The sequence below is a fragment of the Canis lupus genome, chromosome 7, assembly GCF_048164855.1.
Source record: "Canis lupus baileyi chromosome 7, mCanLup2.hap1, whole genome shotgun sequence".
Taxonomy (NCBI): Eukaryota; Metazoa; Chordata; class Mammalia; order Carnivora; family Canidae; genus Canis; species Canis lupus.
In genome coordinates, this window is record NC_132844.1 from 31,576,115 (window position 1) to 31,590,204 (window position 14,090).

The 14,090-nt window shown below is 41.5% G+C and overlaps 1 protein-coding gene and 1 long non-coding RNA gene across 6 annotated transcripts in view; one reads left to right on the top strand and one right to left on the bottom strand.

Moving 5' to 3' along the window:
* The window catches only part of BCKDHB (branched chain keto acid dehydrogenase E1 subunit beta), a 214,994-nt gene extending 210,726 nt beyond the window's left edge, over positions 1 to 4,268 (bottom strand). For 2 of the 5 annotated variants that reach the window (XR_012033926.1, XR_012033925.1), the window contains exon 1: positions 4,023 to 4,251. Coding sequence is in view for 3 of the 5 variants with exons in the window: in XM_072832252.1 (XP_072688353.1) it covers positions 4,023 to 4,203 (181 nt within the window). In the remaining 2 variants the exon portion in view is untranslated. Of the gene's footprint in view, positions 1 to 4,022 lie in introns of all 5 variants that reach the window. The other 3 variants (XM_072832252.1, XM_072832254.1, XM_072832253.1) reach the window with 3 other exon arrangements.
* A 78-nt stretch (positions 4,269 to 4,346) lies between these two features.
* LOC140636728 (uncharacterized) overlaps positions 4,347 to 14,090 on the top strand; it is a 39,754-nt gene continuing 30,010 nt past the window's right edge. Inside the window, exon 1 of the long non-coding RNA XR_012033935.1 lies at positions 4,347 to 4,428. This is a non-coding gene — a long non-coding RNA (uncharacterized lncRNA). The remainder of the gene's footprint in view (positions 4,429 to 14,090) is intronic.

A 14,090-nucleotide genomic window follows, 5' to 3' on the forward strand; every position in this document is an offset into this window, starting at 1 on the left:
ATACAAAATATTAGCACAAAAGTAGTGTGAGAGGCTTTTCAGGTAGACATATCTGGGCTCACATATTGGCCCTGCTACTTCTCAGACTTGGATATCGCTGAGCTTCAATTTTCTCATCTATAAATGAGCATAATACTCTCTAGGTCACAAGGTTACTTACTGTGAGGATTATAGACTGATGTCTACCACACATCTGGAACAGAAAGCCATTAAATAATGGTAGGCAGGATTAATACTGATGGACAAAATTACTAGGCATATAATTTTTTAAATATGCAAAGACAAGGAACATCCAATTCACAAAAGAAAATAAATCTGGCTAACAAGGGGTGCCTGGGTGACTCAGTCGGTTAAGTGTCTGCCTTCGGCTCAGGTCACGATCTCGGGGCACTGGGATCCTGCTTTAGGCTCCCTGCTTTGGGCTCCCTGCTCCATGGAGAGTACTCTCCCCTGCTCGTGCTCCCTCATGCGTGCTCTCTCAAATAAATAAATAAAATATTTTTTAAAAGTCTGCCAAACAAATATCTGGTAAATATCCCTTAATAGAAATAAAACCGGGGTGCCTGGGGGCTCAGTTGGTTACGCATTTGCCTTCCGCTCAGGTCATGATCCTTGAGTCCCGGGATGGAGCCCTGTGTCCAGCTCCCTGCTCAGAGGGGAGTCTGCTTCTCCCTCTGCCCCTCACCCCACTCGTACTCTCTCTCTCTCTCTCCCTCACTCTGTCACAAATAAATGAATAAAACCTTTAAAAAGAAAGAAAACAAATACATAGTAAAACAGCATAAAATAATAAAATACCGAAGCATGAGTACGTACACACACACACACACACACACACACAATACTGATACCAATTCCAATTTTTTAACACACCACCAAGCAATTCTACAACACTAGCTGGGTGCCCTACAATCTAGCTCAACCAGTGGGATCTGGAGCGAGTGTCAGATCTCACAGGTGAAGGGCTCAGGTGTTATTAAGACTGCGCCCACCTCCCAGTAGCCAATCACAAGTCCAGGTTGTCACCTGTGCTTCTGACTGCCTACGGTTTAGAGGTTCCTACAACCGGTTCTTTGGGATTAATTTGCTAGAACAGCTCACAGAACACAGAGAAATATTTTACTTAATTGATTAATGGTTTCTTATAAAAGGACATAACTCAGGACCAGCCAGAGGAAAGAGATGCATTGGGCAAGGTATGGGGAAAGCTCACGGAGCTTCCACACTCTCTAAGCATGACACTATCCCCAAATCTCTACCTATTTATCTACGCAAAAGCTCTCTGAACCCCCACCCTTTTGGGTTTTCAAAGGAGGCCTCATTACATAGGCATGACTGATTAAATTCATTCAACCTCCAGAACCTTTCCCCTGCACAGAGGTCAGGGGTGCGACCCAAAGTCCTAAGCCTCTAGTCACACAACTGATTCCTCTAATGACCAGCTCCCATCCTTAGATGAACTAGGAGCTTGTGAAAAGACACCATCAGAATAACAAGATACCTTTATTGTTCTCATCAAAAGAAATTTCAAAAGTTTAGAAGCTCTGAGCCAGGGAAAGGGGACAAAGACCAGTATGTATCTATTATAAATCACAGTATCACACACCGCACAGTTGCGATTTTATCGTGACACTCAATACTCACACTTTAATAAATGCAGATGGAAGTATAAACTGATCATTTGGACTATGTATTAAAAATCCATTAAACTGTTCATATCTTTGGGTCAGAAATCTCATCCCTAGGACTTTATTCTAAAGAAATTATCTCAGGGATGCCTGAGTGGCTTAGCGGTTGAGCGTCTGCTTCTGGTTCAGGTCATGATCCCAGAGTTCCAGGATCGAGTCCCATATCATGCTCCTCTGCAAGGAACCTGCTTTTCCCTCTGCCTATGTCTCTGCCTCTCTCTGTGTGTCTCTCTTGAATAAATAAATTTTAAAAAATTAAAAATAAATAATCTCAGATACATAAAGGATACATGAAATGTTTCTATCCCTATTATTTGTAACAGTGCAAAAGTGTAAAACAAAAGCATAATAGCAATCGTTAACTTTCCACTTAGAGTGCTTCTTAGTAGGCAAACCGGGTTGAGTACATTGTACACAACTGTCTATATTTAGTCCTTATAACATCCTTTGAAGTAGATATTATTATAAAATCCTGACTTACAAAGAAAGTGAGGCTAATGGATGGTGGGTAATTCAAAGTCATAGGTAGCAGGGCTGAAATCAAACCTAGGACAATCTGATTCTAGGGCCAAGATCTTAACCACGGAACAAGTGTTTCTACTCCATGGAACACGTGACGTTCTAAAGGTTACGAAAACTATGTAATCATATGGGAAAATGCTTCTTGTTAAATAATGCAGATTGTATCTGCATTAAAACTACAGTTATAGGAAAATGTAATTCCACTGATTTTATCAGTGGAGTAATTTAATTCCACTAAACTGAAAGGAAATACCTAGAAGGATTATGTTAGCAGTATTTACAAATAGTGGATGGTGTAATCACTTTTTCTTACTTTTTTCTGTTGCCCAAACTCGCTGTAACGTGCATTTATTTTTATTTTTAGGATGAAGACAAACATATAAACGTAATTATCATTCTACCTGGATTTTAGTAATTTCATAATTATGGAAGGGACATGGGAGGATTAAGAAAAGCTGTGTTCTATTTCTCAAGTATCAGGCTAAAGTTTCTTTGCTTTGAAGACAGAATTCAAGATTCATCCTGTTGCTGAGAAGAAATTGCTATTCATCTTTATGGTATCTACTATTTCACAAAAGTGGTACACCTCTTAGTTAATTATTTCTACATGCATTATAGTACATTATTTAGAATGGAAGCTTTAGAATCTGAATAATTAAAATCCAGAGCAGAAGCTGTCACTACCTTCCGTAAAGCCTTGGACAAACTATCTCAAGACTTCAGTTAACATCGCTCACCTACCTCTAAAGGTTGTCCTAAGCATCAAATGAAATAATGAGTGGGAGTGAATGGGTGACGGGCACTGGGGGGTTATTCTGTATGTTAGTAAATTGAACACCAATAAAAAATAAATTAAAAAAAAATGAAATAATGAATGTAAATTTTTCAGCATAGTACCTGCCTATGGTAAGCACTCACTATATATTCATACCTATTATCCACAAGTAAAGACACTCTTCCAAAAAATATCAGCTCTAGCACATGAAAAGTTATCAGACAAGGAGAAGGTAAATGTTTTCTTATTATTTCTGAGGTTCAGATAATAGACACTAGATCTTTCGGAGATTACACACAACCTGCAGAAAAAATGGTAAAGGTCATGCAATTGTCATACTCTGAGGAGTTTGCTATGTGACCTTTCTACCAATGAGAGTACTAGACAGCTTCCTCTTCCCCTCACCTTCACTAATTAGCCCCTGCTTGGCTAAATGGCAGCCTAGCCCAGCCCAGGCCCATTGCTAGGCTCAAATGGGAAACCTGGATTCCTTCCCATCTCTCGGAATAACCTGTTCTGTGACCTTGGGAAAATCATTGCACTTCCATTTCCTCTTCCCTGCCAAAGCAATAATAAAATAATAATGATGATGATGATATGAAAAATAATTCTCTTTTTAAATACCGGTGCCTGCGGTTAACGGCCTAGCTCGGGGCAAACTGGGACAACACACCTAGGGCCAAAGCTGGGAAAGTAAGGATGGAGAACTGAGAAAAAGAGGCGTTTCCTGGGCCCAGCCCTCCACCCCTCTGCCCTTCCAGACCGCGGTATGCCCTCTCACCCATCTCGAGGGGGCCGAGGGGCTGCCTCTCGAGGGTTGCACAGTCACAGAAATAGAGCCGGGAAGAAACCACTCAGACCCTAAAGTAGGGAGGCTCCAGAAAGCAAGCAATACAGGAATTACATCAAGAAGCAAGGAGATGAGCCTGCCGCCCGCCGCCCGCCGCCCGCACGAGCAGGGTGGTATTCCTTGCGAGACCCCCACAGGCCCGGGGGTCTGGGCTGCACCGGGCGCAGACAGGGCAGCCCTAGCTCACCATACTCCTGGGGCTCCGGGTCGGGCTGGAAAGTGAAGTGAGCCACATGCCGCCTCTGCGCCGCATCCCCAGCGGCCGAGGCTGCCTGCAGCCCCGCGCCTCGAAGCCGACACCACTGTCCTTCTGCCCCGGCCGCACGCAGCCTCAAGAGCCGGCCCGCAGTCGCCGCAATCGCCGCCATCCCCACTGGCAACCCTGGCTCGCAAGCTGCGCCGCCGCACACCGCCGGCAGAGGGGGCGGGGCACCCAGGCGGCTTCCCCATTGGCTGGGTCCAAGAGGTGGGCCCATGAAACAGACCAATCGGAATCAGGAATCCGGGGGTGGGGAAGGCGACGAGAGGACGCCGGAGGCGTGGGCCTGCAGTGCGCATGCGGAAGAGGAGCAGGGGCCGGGGCGAGCCTGCAGGTGAGCCCCAGTGAGACGGATCCCGGAGGCGGCGCCTTCGCCAAGTCACCGCGGGGTCCCGCGGCGCGGACGCGGGTCGCTAACCTCACACGCTAGTCCCGGATTTGCTTTTACTGATGTCGTTTAGCGTCGTTACCTCCGTAACTTCTTATTTTGAGATTTATACTTTCTTTTTTTTTTTTTTTTGAGATTTATACTTTCTTGCAACCTTTTTTTTTTAAATCCTCTCCTATCCTTTATATTATTTTATAAGTAAAAGATGGATGGGTTGGGTTACTGATTGGCATTGGTTATTGGTTTTGGATTTCAAAAAACTGGGAATCACGGCTCAAAGCTTCCGCTCTTTATTCAAAGCCCCCCCCCCACCCCCCACCCCGCTTAAGAAGCATGTATACATTTTTACTGCTTTTGTTTTTCAGGACTTAGAGGAGAGTTAGAGAGGTAAACTTAGATTTCATCCTGGAAATCTATTTAATAGGAATTCAGATGCATTTTTGCCCAGGTGCAGTGAAAATGACCTGACTGGCTTACTCTAGCTTAGAAATCTGGAGGATTCCAATCGCTAATTTACGTTTATAATAATCATTTTTGCAAATTTTCTTCTTAAAAATCCAAATGTTTAAAAAGAGTCCTTCCCTGCTGATGAATTTAAAAATTAAAAGACAGTAAAGGGGCGCCTAGGTGGCTCAGGTCATAATCCGAGGGTCCTGGAATTGAGCCCCACACCTAGCTCCCTGCTCAGTGGGGAGCCTGCTTCTCCCTCTCCGTCTGCGCCTTCCCCTGCTCGCGTGCTTGCTCGCTAGCGCTCTCTCTCGAATAAACTCTTTTAAAAAATTAATTTAAAAAATTAAAATCACAGTAAAATATGGCAGAGATAAAAGTGAAAGTGTTTCCATCAGAGGAAGGTGAGAGAGGGGAAGGACAGGCCCAAAATAGAATTGGGAGAGGGGTGGAAGAAAAATGAAGCGGAAGGAAGAGGGGGAAAAGAATGTTCTTCTGTTACTTTTGGCCTCACAACCTATGTTTGGTTTTACAAGGGAGGCAAGGGAGGAGAGAGAAGATATGGGGGGGGAGGGGGCGGGGGGGTGAAGACAAAGGCCAGGAGATGCACCAACTGCCTGTTTTCTGTTTGGGACTGAGACAGAAATTTAAAACTGCTAGGGAGAGAACCAGAATTATATCCATTATTCCTACTCCTACTCCTACTCCCAAACACACGAGGGGCTCTGCGCTGGGCCTGGAGCCTGCTTAAGATTCTTTTTCTTTCCCTCTGCCACTCCCCCCTCCCTCTCTCTGCCCCTCCCCCTCCTTCCCTCTCTAAATATAATAATAATAATAATAATAATAATAATAATAGAATTTCTAGTTGGTAGAGAAAGGAGACAAATTACATAACAACTACAATCCAGTGTAATAGGGACTCTAGAACTGTGAACAAAGTTAAGCATACAAAAAGCAACAAGCTCTGTTTTTAGAATTCAAGTATGCTTCTAGAAGTAATGCTGATGCTGGACCTAAAAAGATGAATAGAAATTATCAGGCAAACTAGAGAAGGGAAGTTGTTCTAGACAAAGAAAAAAACATACAAAGGCTAACAGGGCCAGAAGGAACATGGTGCATTCCAGGAAGAGAAAACAGGTTGGTAGCTGCTAGACTTGGAGTATAGAGATTGACAGGGGTCAGAAAAATAAATTAGAGGGAGTATTTCAAGGTCTTCATATGCTAATTTAAGATCTGTGGACTTAAAACTACATGCAGTCAGGAATAACAAAGAGAACACCTAACACATTTGTCTGCCAAGCAAATTATTATGGGGGGCGGGGGGTTGACATTTTCCCTATCCCTACAGCACCAGCTGCCTGGTAGCCATGAATATGTCTTTATTATTAAAGTGAGATCTACCCTGGCCAATATTTCATTGAAATTAAGTTGAGAAACTCATTTCCTGGGACTTTTGGAGGCATTATTTAGAAAGATAGAGTATCTTTTTGGGATGCCTGGGTGGCTCAGGGGTTGAGTGTCTGCCTTTGGCTCAGGGTGTGATCCCAGTTGGGTCTGGGGAATAGAGTCCTGCATCAGGCTCCCTCTGGGGAGCCTGCTTCTCCCTCAGTCTATGTCTCTACTTCTCTCTGTGTCTCTCAGGAATAAATAAATAAATTTTTTTAAATGTTAAAAAAATAAAATAAAAAGGATAGGGTATCTTTAAATGCCACTAGGAGGTGCAAAAATGGAGAGCTTTCAGAAATTTGATGGCCCAGAAAAGGTGAAAACTATGACTGCATTTGAGTTCCTGGTTCTATTTGTTTCTGAGGCCTCAGTGCTTTTCAGGTCCTGGGTTTCTCTGAGACTATGAGAGGCCATGATAACCTTAAAACAGATTCTCCTCTTAGCTTAAGTGACTTCTAATTGCATTTCTGCAATCTTAACCTCATGAACCACCCTCAGAGTCTGTGACTGGAGGGAATACAAAGAGAAGTTGCATCTCATTCTTCAGAATGACTTTTAGCTTATTTTCTGTCGTTGAGCTTCGGTACCTGTACAACTTGTACCTGTTTGAACTCAGCTTGCTTTTGGAAACCCTTATTCTATATCATATATGTTGCTTATCATATATAACAACATAATATCTTATAGTATTACATCCTATATCCTGACCCCTGTTCCCATTCAAACTCAAACTCAACTGGAGGCATCAGGGATACAAAGTAGACAAAGGCTCAAATTCTTGCTTTAGAATGTTAAAAGTAGGTTGTAATGCTGTTGGCAGAAAAAAAATAATTTGAGAAAAGAGTTTGAGTTTTAAAGACTAGTTTCTGAGTATTAAACCTCAAGAAGGGATCCCTGGGTGGCACAGTGGTTTGGCGCCTGCCTTTGGCCCAGGGCGCGATCCTGGAGACCCGGGATCGAATCCCACGTCGGGCTCCGGTGCATGGAGCCTGCTTCTCCCTCTGCCTATGTCTCTGCCTCTCTCTCTCTCTGTGTGACTATCATTAAAAAAAAAAAAAAAAAAAAAAAAAATTAAACCTCAAGAACCTGAATGGCTTAGGGGACAAGATTCATGATCTAAACAAAATGTTGTAAATAGCATGCCAATTTAAGAGCCAGTTTTTACCACCATCCATGGAGGCAGAGCCACAGCACAAAAAGAACTGTAGGTGTCTTTCTTGGTAGACAGACCTAGGAGTATCCCTGTCCTCAAACTCCCCACCATGGCATGGCATTTGGAACAACAGAATGTTTCTCTTAAATGGCCAAGAGAGATGCAGGTATGGCATTAAGGTCCAGAGAATTTAAGAAGGCCCAGCAGTCAGCATGATAAGGGATTTGTATCTAGAATATACTTTAAAAATATTTTTTAGGGATCCCTGGGTGGTGCAGCGATTTAGCGCCTGCCTTTGGCCCGGGCTCCCGGTGCATGGAGCCTGCTTCTCCCTCTGCCTATGTCTCTGCCTCTCTCTCTCTCTGTGTGTGACTATCATAAATAAATAAAAATTTAAAAAAATATTTTTAACTTGATAATAAGAAGATAAATTACCTATTTAAAAAATAAGCAAAGTGGGATCCCTGGGTGGCGCAGAGGTTTGGCGCCTGCCTTTGGCCCAGGGCGCGATCCTGGAGACCCGGAATTGAATCCCACGTCGGGCTCCCGGTGCATGGAGCCTGCTTCTCCCTCTGCCTGTGTCTCTGCCTCTCTCTCTCTCTCTCTCACTGTGTGCCTATCATAAAGTAAATAAAAAATAAAAAAAAATAAGCAAAGAACTCAACCATTGGTGGTGGGAATGCAAAATGGTACAGCCACTTTAGAAGACAGTTTGAAACTTACAAAACTAAACATACTCTAGTCATATAATCCAGAAATCACCCTCCTTGCTGTTTTTCCAAAGGAGTTGAAAATTTACACCTGCAAAAATCTGCCCACAACTGTTTATTGCAGCTTGATTCATAATTCCCCAAATTTGAAAGAAACCAAGATGTGCTTCAGTACATGGATAAATAATTGGATTGGATAAATAAACTATAGTATATCCAGACAATGGAATAGTATTTGGCACTAAAAAGAAATGAGCTATCAAGTCATGAAAAGAAATGAAGGAACTGTAAATGCATATTACTAAGTGAAAGAGGCCAATCACAAGAGACCATACAGTGTACAATTCCATTTATATGAAATGTCCAGAATAGGCAAATTGATGAAAACGGACAGTAGATTAATGGTTGCCAGGGGCTAGGGAAAAGGGGTAAGGAGGAGTGGTTGCTATTAAGTATAGAGTTTGTTTTGAGGTAATGAAAATATTCTAAAATTAAGTAATGGTGATGGTCGCACAATTTTATGAATGTACTGAAGACCACTGAATCATACACAGAGTGGATTTAGTAGCATATAAATTATATCTCAGCAAAGCCATTGTTTACAAATCAGGTTATAGAAAAATAATAAAAGTCATATTTGTACACCTAAATATGTGATTTAGGAGATTCATTCCCCTACGGCATATGTTTGACAACATGTAGGTTAGTTCATAGACTCTGTTTGAAATTGGTTTCAGGGATCCCTGGGTGGCGCAGCGGTTTGGCGCCTGCCTTTGGCCCAGGGCGCGATCCTGGAGACCCGGGATCGAATCCCACGTCGGGCTCCCTGCATGGAGCCTGCTTCTCCCTCTGCCTGTGTCTCTGCCTCTCTCTCTCTCTCCGTGTGACTATCATGAATAAATAAATTTAAAAAAAAAGAAAAAAAAAAGAAATTGGTTTCAGTTCAGTACTGGAGATACTTAGTTGGAAGAGCTCCTTAGATGGAAGGATTTTCCTTGCTTTGCTGATTCTACCATATGGAAGAATCCTGCTAGGATCATTCCGAAAAGAAAATCCAAAATCTAGTCAAAGCCAATGTGTTCATTTCCTAGGGCCGCTGTAACAAATCTTACCAACTGGGTACAGAAATTTATCGTCCCACAGGTCTGGGGCTAGAAATCCAAGATGAAAGTGTTGGCAGAGTCCTACTCTGAAAGCTGTAGGGGAATCCTTCCTTGTCTCTTCCTAGCTTCCGGTGCTTTACCGGCATTCTTTGATGCCCTTGGCTTGCAGCTCCATAAATCCAATCTCTGCCTTTGTCTTCACAAGATGTTGTTCTCACTGTTTTTCCTTTCTTGTCTCTGGTATCTTTGCACAGCAATCTTATAAGGACACATCTAGTCTTATTGGATTAGTTCATCCTACTCCAATATGATCTCATCTTAGCTAATTAGGTCTACAACCACTCTTTTTCCATAGAAGGTAGCATTCCGAGGTACTAGGGGTTAGGTACTGGAGGTTAGGCTCAATGTATCTTCTGGGGGCTAGGCATGGTTCAACCCATGACAATCCAAGATTTAATGGCAGAACAGAAGCTAAATGGATGCTTCTGATGAACTTTCTGGAGAAACCTGCATTGTTAAAAAGTTTTTATAAATTGTTTAATAGATTTCTTCTAATATGAAATTCTCTGATTTGCAGTAGAGTTAAAGAAACTGGAGATGATTGGTCTACATGAGATTTTTAAAGTGATATATTAATTCTCCTTAAATGTTTGATGGCTCCCTTATAGAAAAAGGATTAAATTTTCTGTTTGGTTCCAGTGAGAAAAACAAGAAACAGAAGAAGCAAATTCCAGTGTAATATAAAGTATATAAAGTAGATTGTCTTGGGATGTAATGAATTCTCTATTATTAGAGATAGGCAGGTACAGGATGGATGAATGTTATTGGAGAAGCCTCTTGGGAGGACTTATAGTTCATTTAGGAGTTGTTTAGGGGTTTTCTAATTTTAAGAATGTGATTCTACTATTCACTAGTATGCATTGAGAGCCTTGCATGTGTCAGGTAATGTGTTTCAATGCACATTATTTTCAGCCAACCCATGGATCTAAGCTATGTAGACCGTCCAGCATGTAAATTATACTTCTTTCTGCCCTTCCCAAGCATCCATGCAACTTCTCTCTGGCTTCTCCTCTCCTGCAGAGGCTTGAGATGCACTTGTGATCAGTCTATCAGGAACCTGACCATCTACTGGATAGAAATCTTGTGAGTAGACACCACAGAAAGGGCAGCTTTAAAGTGACATTATCTGGCATTTGTGCTCAGCCTGATGGAAGGATTTAGATAAAAATGATGACTCAGAAGACTGCTCCAAATACTGGTATCTGCTGTCTATGTAACAAGCAGAACCACTTATCCAGAAGCAAAATTAGATGCCAGTTTGATTTTTTTTAATTCCCTGCGCAATTTGTGAGTATTGCCAGGTTTCTAACAGCCTAATTAAAGTTACAGCTTACATAATCATGAGTACTGAGGCCAAAAGAAATTTTTAAGACCCATATTTAACCTTTCCTCCATTTTTGTTGTTGTTGTAAGTTTTATCCATTTATCTCATTTAAAAATCTTGAATAACTGGCACTTCTGGAAGCATGGGAGACTTTGTGAGTACCTTGGGAATGCCTAATGGTGACCAGTGTGGAAAAAAAGGGAGGAGAACATGGACAGTTGAACAGTGGTCACCACCAGTAACTTTAAGATTTTATTTATTTATTCATGAGACACACACACACACACATACACACACACACACACACACACACACACACTCAGGAGGCAGAGACATAGGCAGAGGGAGAAGCAGCTTTTCACAGGAAAGCTATGTGGGACTCAATCCCCAGACCCCAGGATCACACCCTGAGCCAACGGCAGACGCCCAACCACCGAGCCACCCAGGTGTTCCTCCACCAGTGATTCTTGACAGTTTGCTTTCCCCATCATATAAAGCCATCCACAAACATAGGCAAAACAGAAGCCCTCCTGTGTCACATCATGCATACATTTAACCTTCACAAACTAATATTACACTTTAATTAGAGCAGGTGATTCTTTCCTCCCTTTCTGACAAAGAGTATAAGCCTTAGACTGGGTATTCACCTGATTTCTCATTAGCATTATCTGGAGAGATTTCAAAACATACTGCTATGCAGACCCCAAGTAGTAAACATTAGCAATACTCACAGGTATTTCTATTCCCTCGGCGTCTAAGACCTCAGACTGTAACAACTGGGTACATCTGAAATTAGACATGGCAATGTGACTTACATTGCCAATGAACTTGAGCCGGAGAGTAGAGAATTATTCTGGGTGGAAGAATTTCAGAGCTAATTCTGTTTTCTTCCTCTGCCTCATCAACTAGCAACATCCCAGACAGCAGATCAGTTGTCAGCCTGTTCCTGGAGTGACACTACCTCAGGCATCACTGCCCTCATCCAGCCCTGTTTGGCATGGAGCATGGGTGAGAAATGATTTGAGACCATAAAGTTGTGTACGTGTGTGTGTGTGTGTGTGTTTAACATGACTTCTAAGCACAAGCCAATTACTTTACATGGTATTCAGCTACTCTAACCTATTTTAACTCTTCAGATGGGCTCCTCAGTTATATGTTTGATGAAAGACATTACATTTGTCCACAGCATAATGCATAAGTGCGGTCATATGTTACTATTGTAGATTTACATGATTTTCAACCATAATTTTGGCTACTCACAATTTTTGCCTTAGATGTATTAGATTTTAGAATATAAACACCCACAAATGATGCAGCTCTCCTCTATAGAGGCAATATGAAAATCCTTTACATACATATTTCAATCTTTTAAAACAACTTGATGGATAAGGTCTTATAATCTTCATTTTACAGATGAGAAAACAGGATTGGAGGGACTGACTAATCACTGTTTAAGCAGCGTAAAGCATTCTATGTTTTTCAAATTTCAAAGCCTGTGCCCTTATGTTGTGTCTCTCAAATGTATTTTGCAGATTATTCCCTGAGAAATTTCTTCCAATTGCAAATTCCCTGAATCCCACACTGAGGAATTCTTACTCATTAGGCCTGGAGTAGGGCATTTACATTTTTAATAAGCTTTCCCTGCCTAGTATCTTTGATATGGTTGATCCACATATCATATAGACAAACTCTATAAATCCCATACAGCCTTTCTAAACACTATGTTCCCTGTGTAGAGTAGAACAGCTACCACTTTACCCCCTATTCTCTCTTTTATCAGTTAGGATTATTTAGTTATAAGCTACTGAAATCACCTCTGACTAATTTAAGCAGAACTATAATTACTTTAGAAGATATGAGATAGCCCATGAAAACTATAGAAACAAACAGCTCAGAAAGAGCTGACACCAGGGCAGACCCAGAGACCAGGTAATAGGAGGTAATTTAGAGTCTTATAAGAATATTAAAACCTCAAGCTTGAATTGACTCATCTGTGTTTGATTCTGTTCAAAATTCAGTTCCTCAAGGAGAGAATTTGGTTAGCCCAGATCAGTTCATTGCTATATCTTGACTAAGAAAGAGAGAGTATCTTTTACTAAATACAAAGTAAAAGAGATTGCCTAAACATAACTCAAAAACTGCTACCAACCAAACAGGGAATTGGTGCTTGGAGGCCAGAAGACCTAATACCATACAGTCATACTGCCCAGGAAGTGCCTCTGTGGTCCCTCCAGTCAAGAAAGTTTCATCAAAAAAGTCCTCACTATGGAACATAGTTCATTACTGAAACATTCTTACTAAAGAGTACTTTAAAATGCTTCTGAATCTCTGCAGAATAATGGTGGCTTCATAAATCTGAATCCCTGTACATCATTTCTTTAAAAAAAAAAAAAAAAACAGAGTAAAAGGGAAAGCAAATTAAACACACAAAATTTATATCTACAGAATAGTTAGAACACAAGAATACGTAGAAGCCTATAAACTCCAAATTTATGAGTAAGTGATGAATTTAAAAACTTGGTATTGGCTCACGGAGTAGGAGTTTAGGAAAAGCTTTGTTTAGAACAAGAAGATAATGTGAATAATCCTATATCTATTGAATAAATTAAATTCATACTTTAGGGATCCCTGGGTGGCGCAGTGGTTTGGCGCCTGCCTTTGGCCCAGGGCGCGATCCTGGAGACCCGGGATCGAGTCCCCCGTCGGGCTCCCGGTGCATGGAGCCTGCTTCTCCCTCTGCCTGTGTCTATGCCTCTCTCTCTCTCTCTCTCTCTCTCTCTCTGTGACTATCATAAATAAATAAAAATTTAAAAAAATATTTTAAATTCATACTTTAAAACATTCCAACAGAGAAAACCCCAGGCCCCAATGGCTTCACTGGGGAAACTCTACTAGATATTTAAGGAAGAAATATCCCCAATTTTGTTTAAAAAGTCCAAGACAGGGCACCTGGGTGGCTCAATGTTTGAGCATCTGCCTTCAGCTCAGGTTGTGATCCCCGGGCCCTGGGATCCAGTGCTGCACCAGGCTCCCTGTGGGGAGCCTGCTTCTCCCTCTGCTTGTGTCTCTGCCTCTATCTGTGTGTCTCTCATGAATAATAAATAAAATCTTAAAAAAAAAAAAGTCCAAGACTTAGGAGATAGGATAATACTTTCCAACTCTTTCTATGATGCCCTGATATTAAAAGCAGAAAAAGACATTATATGAAAGGAAAACTAAAAATAAATCTTCATGGACACAGACACAAAAATCCTCAACAAAATTCTGAAAGATATAATAAAGCAATATATACATAAAGATAGCACATCATGACCAAATGGAATTAAACACAGGAAAGCAAGGTTGGTTTAACATTTAAAAATCAA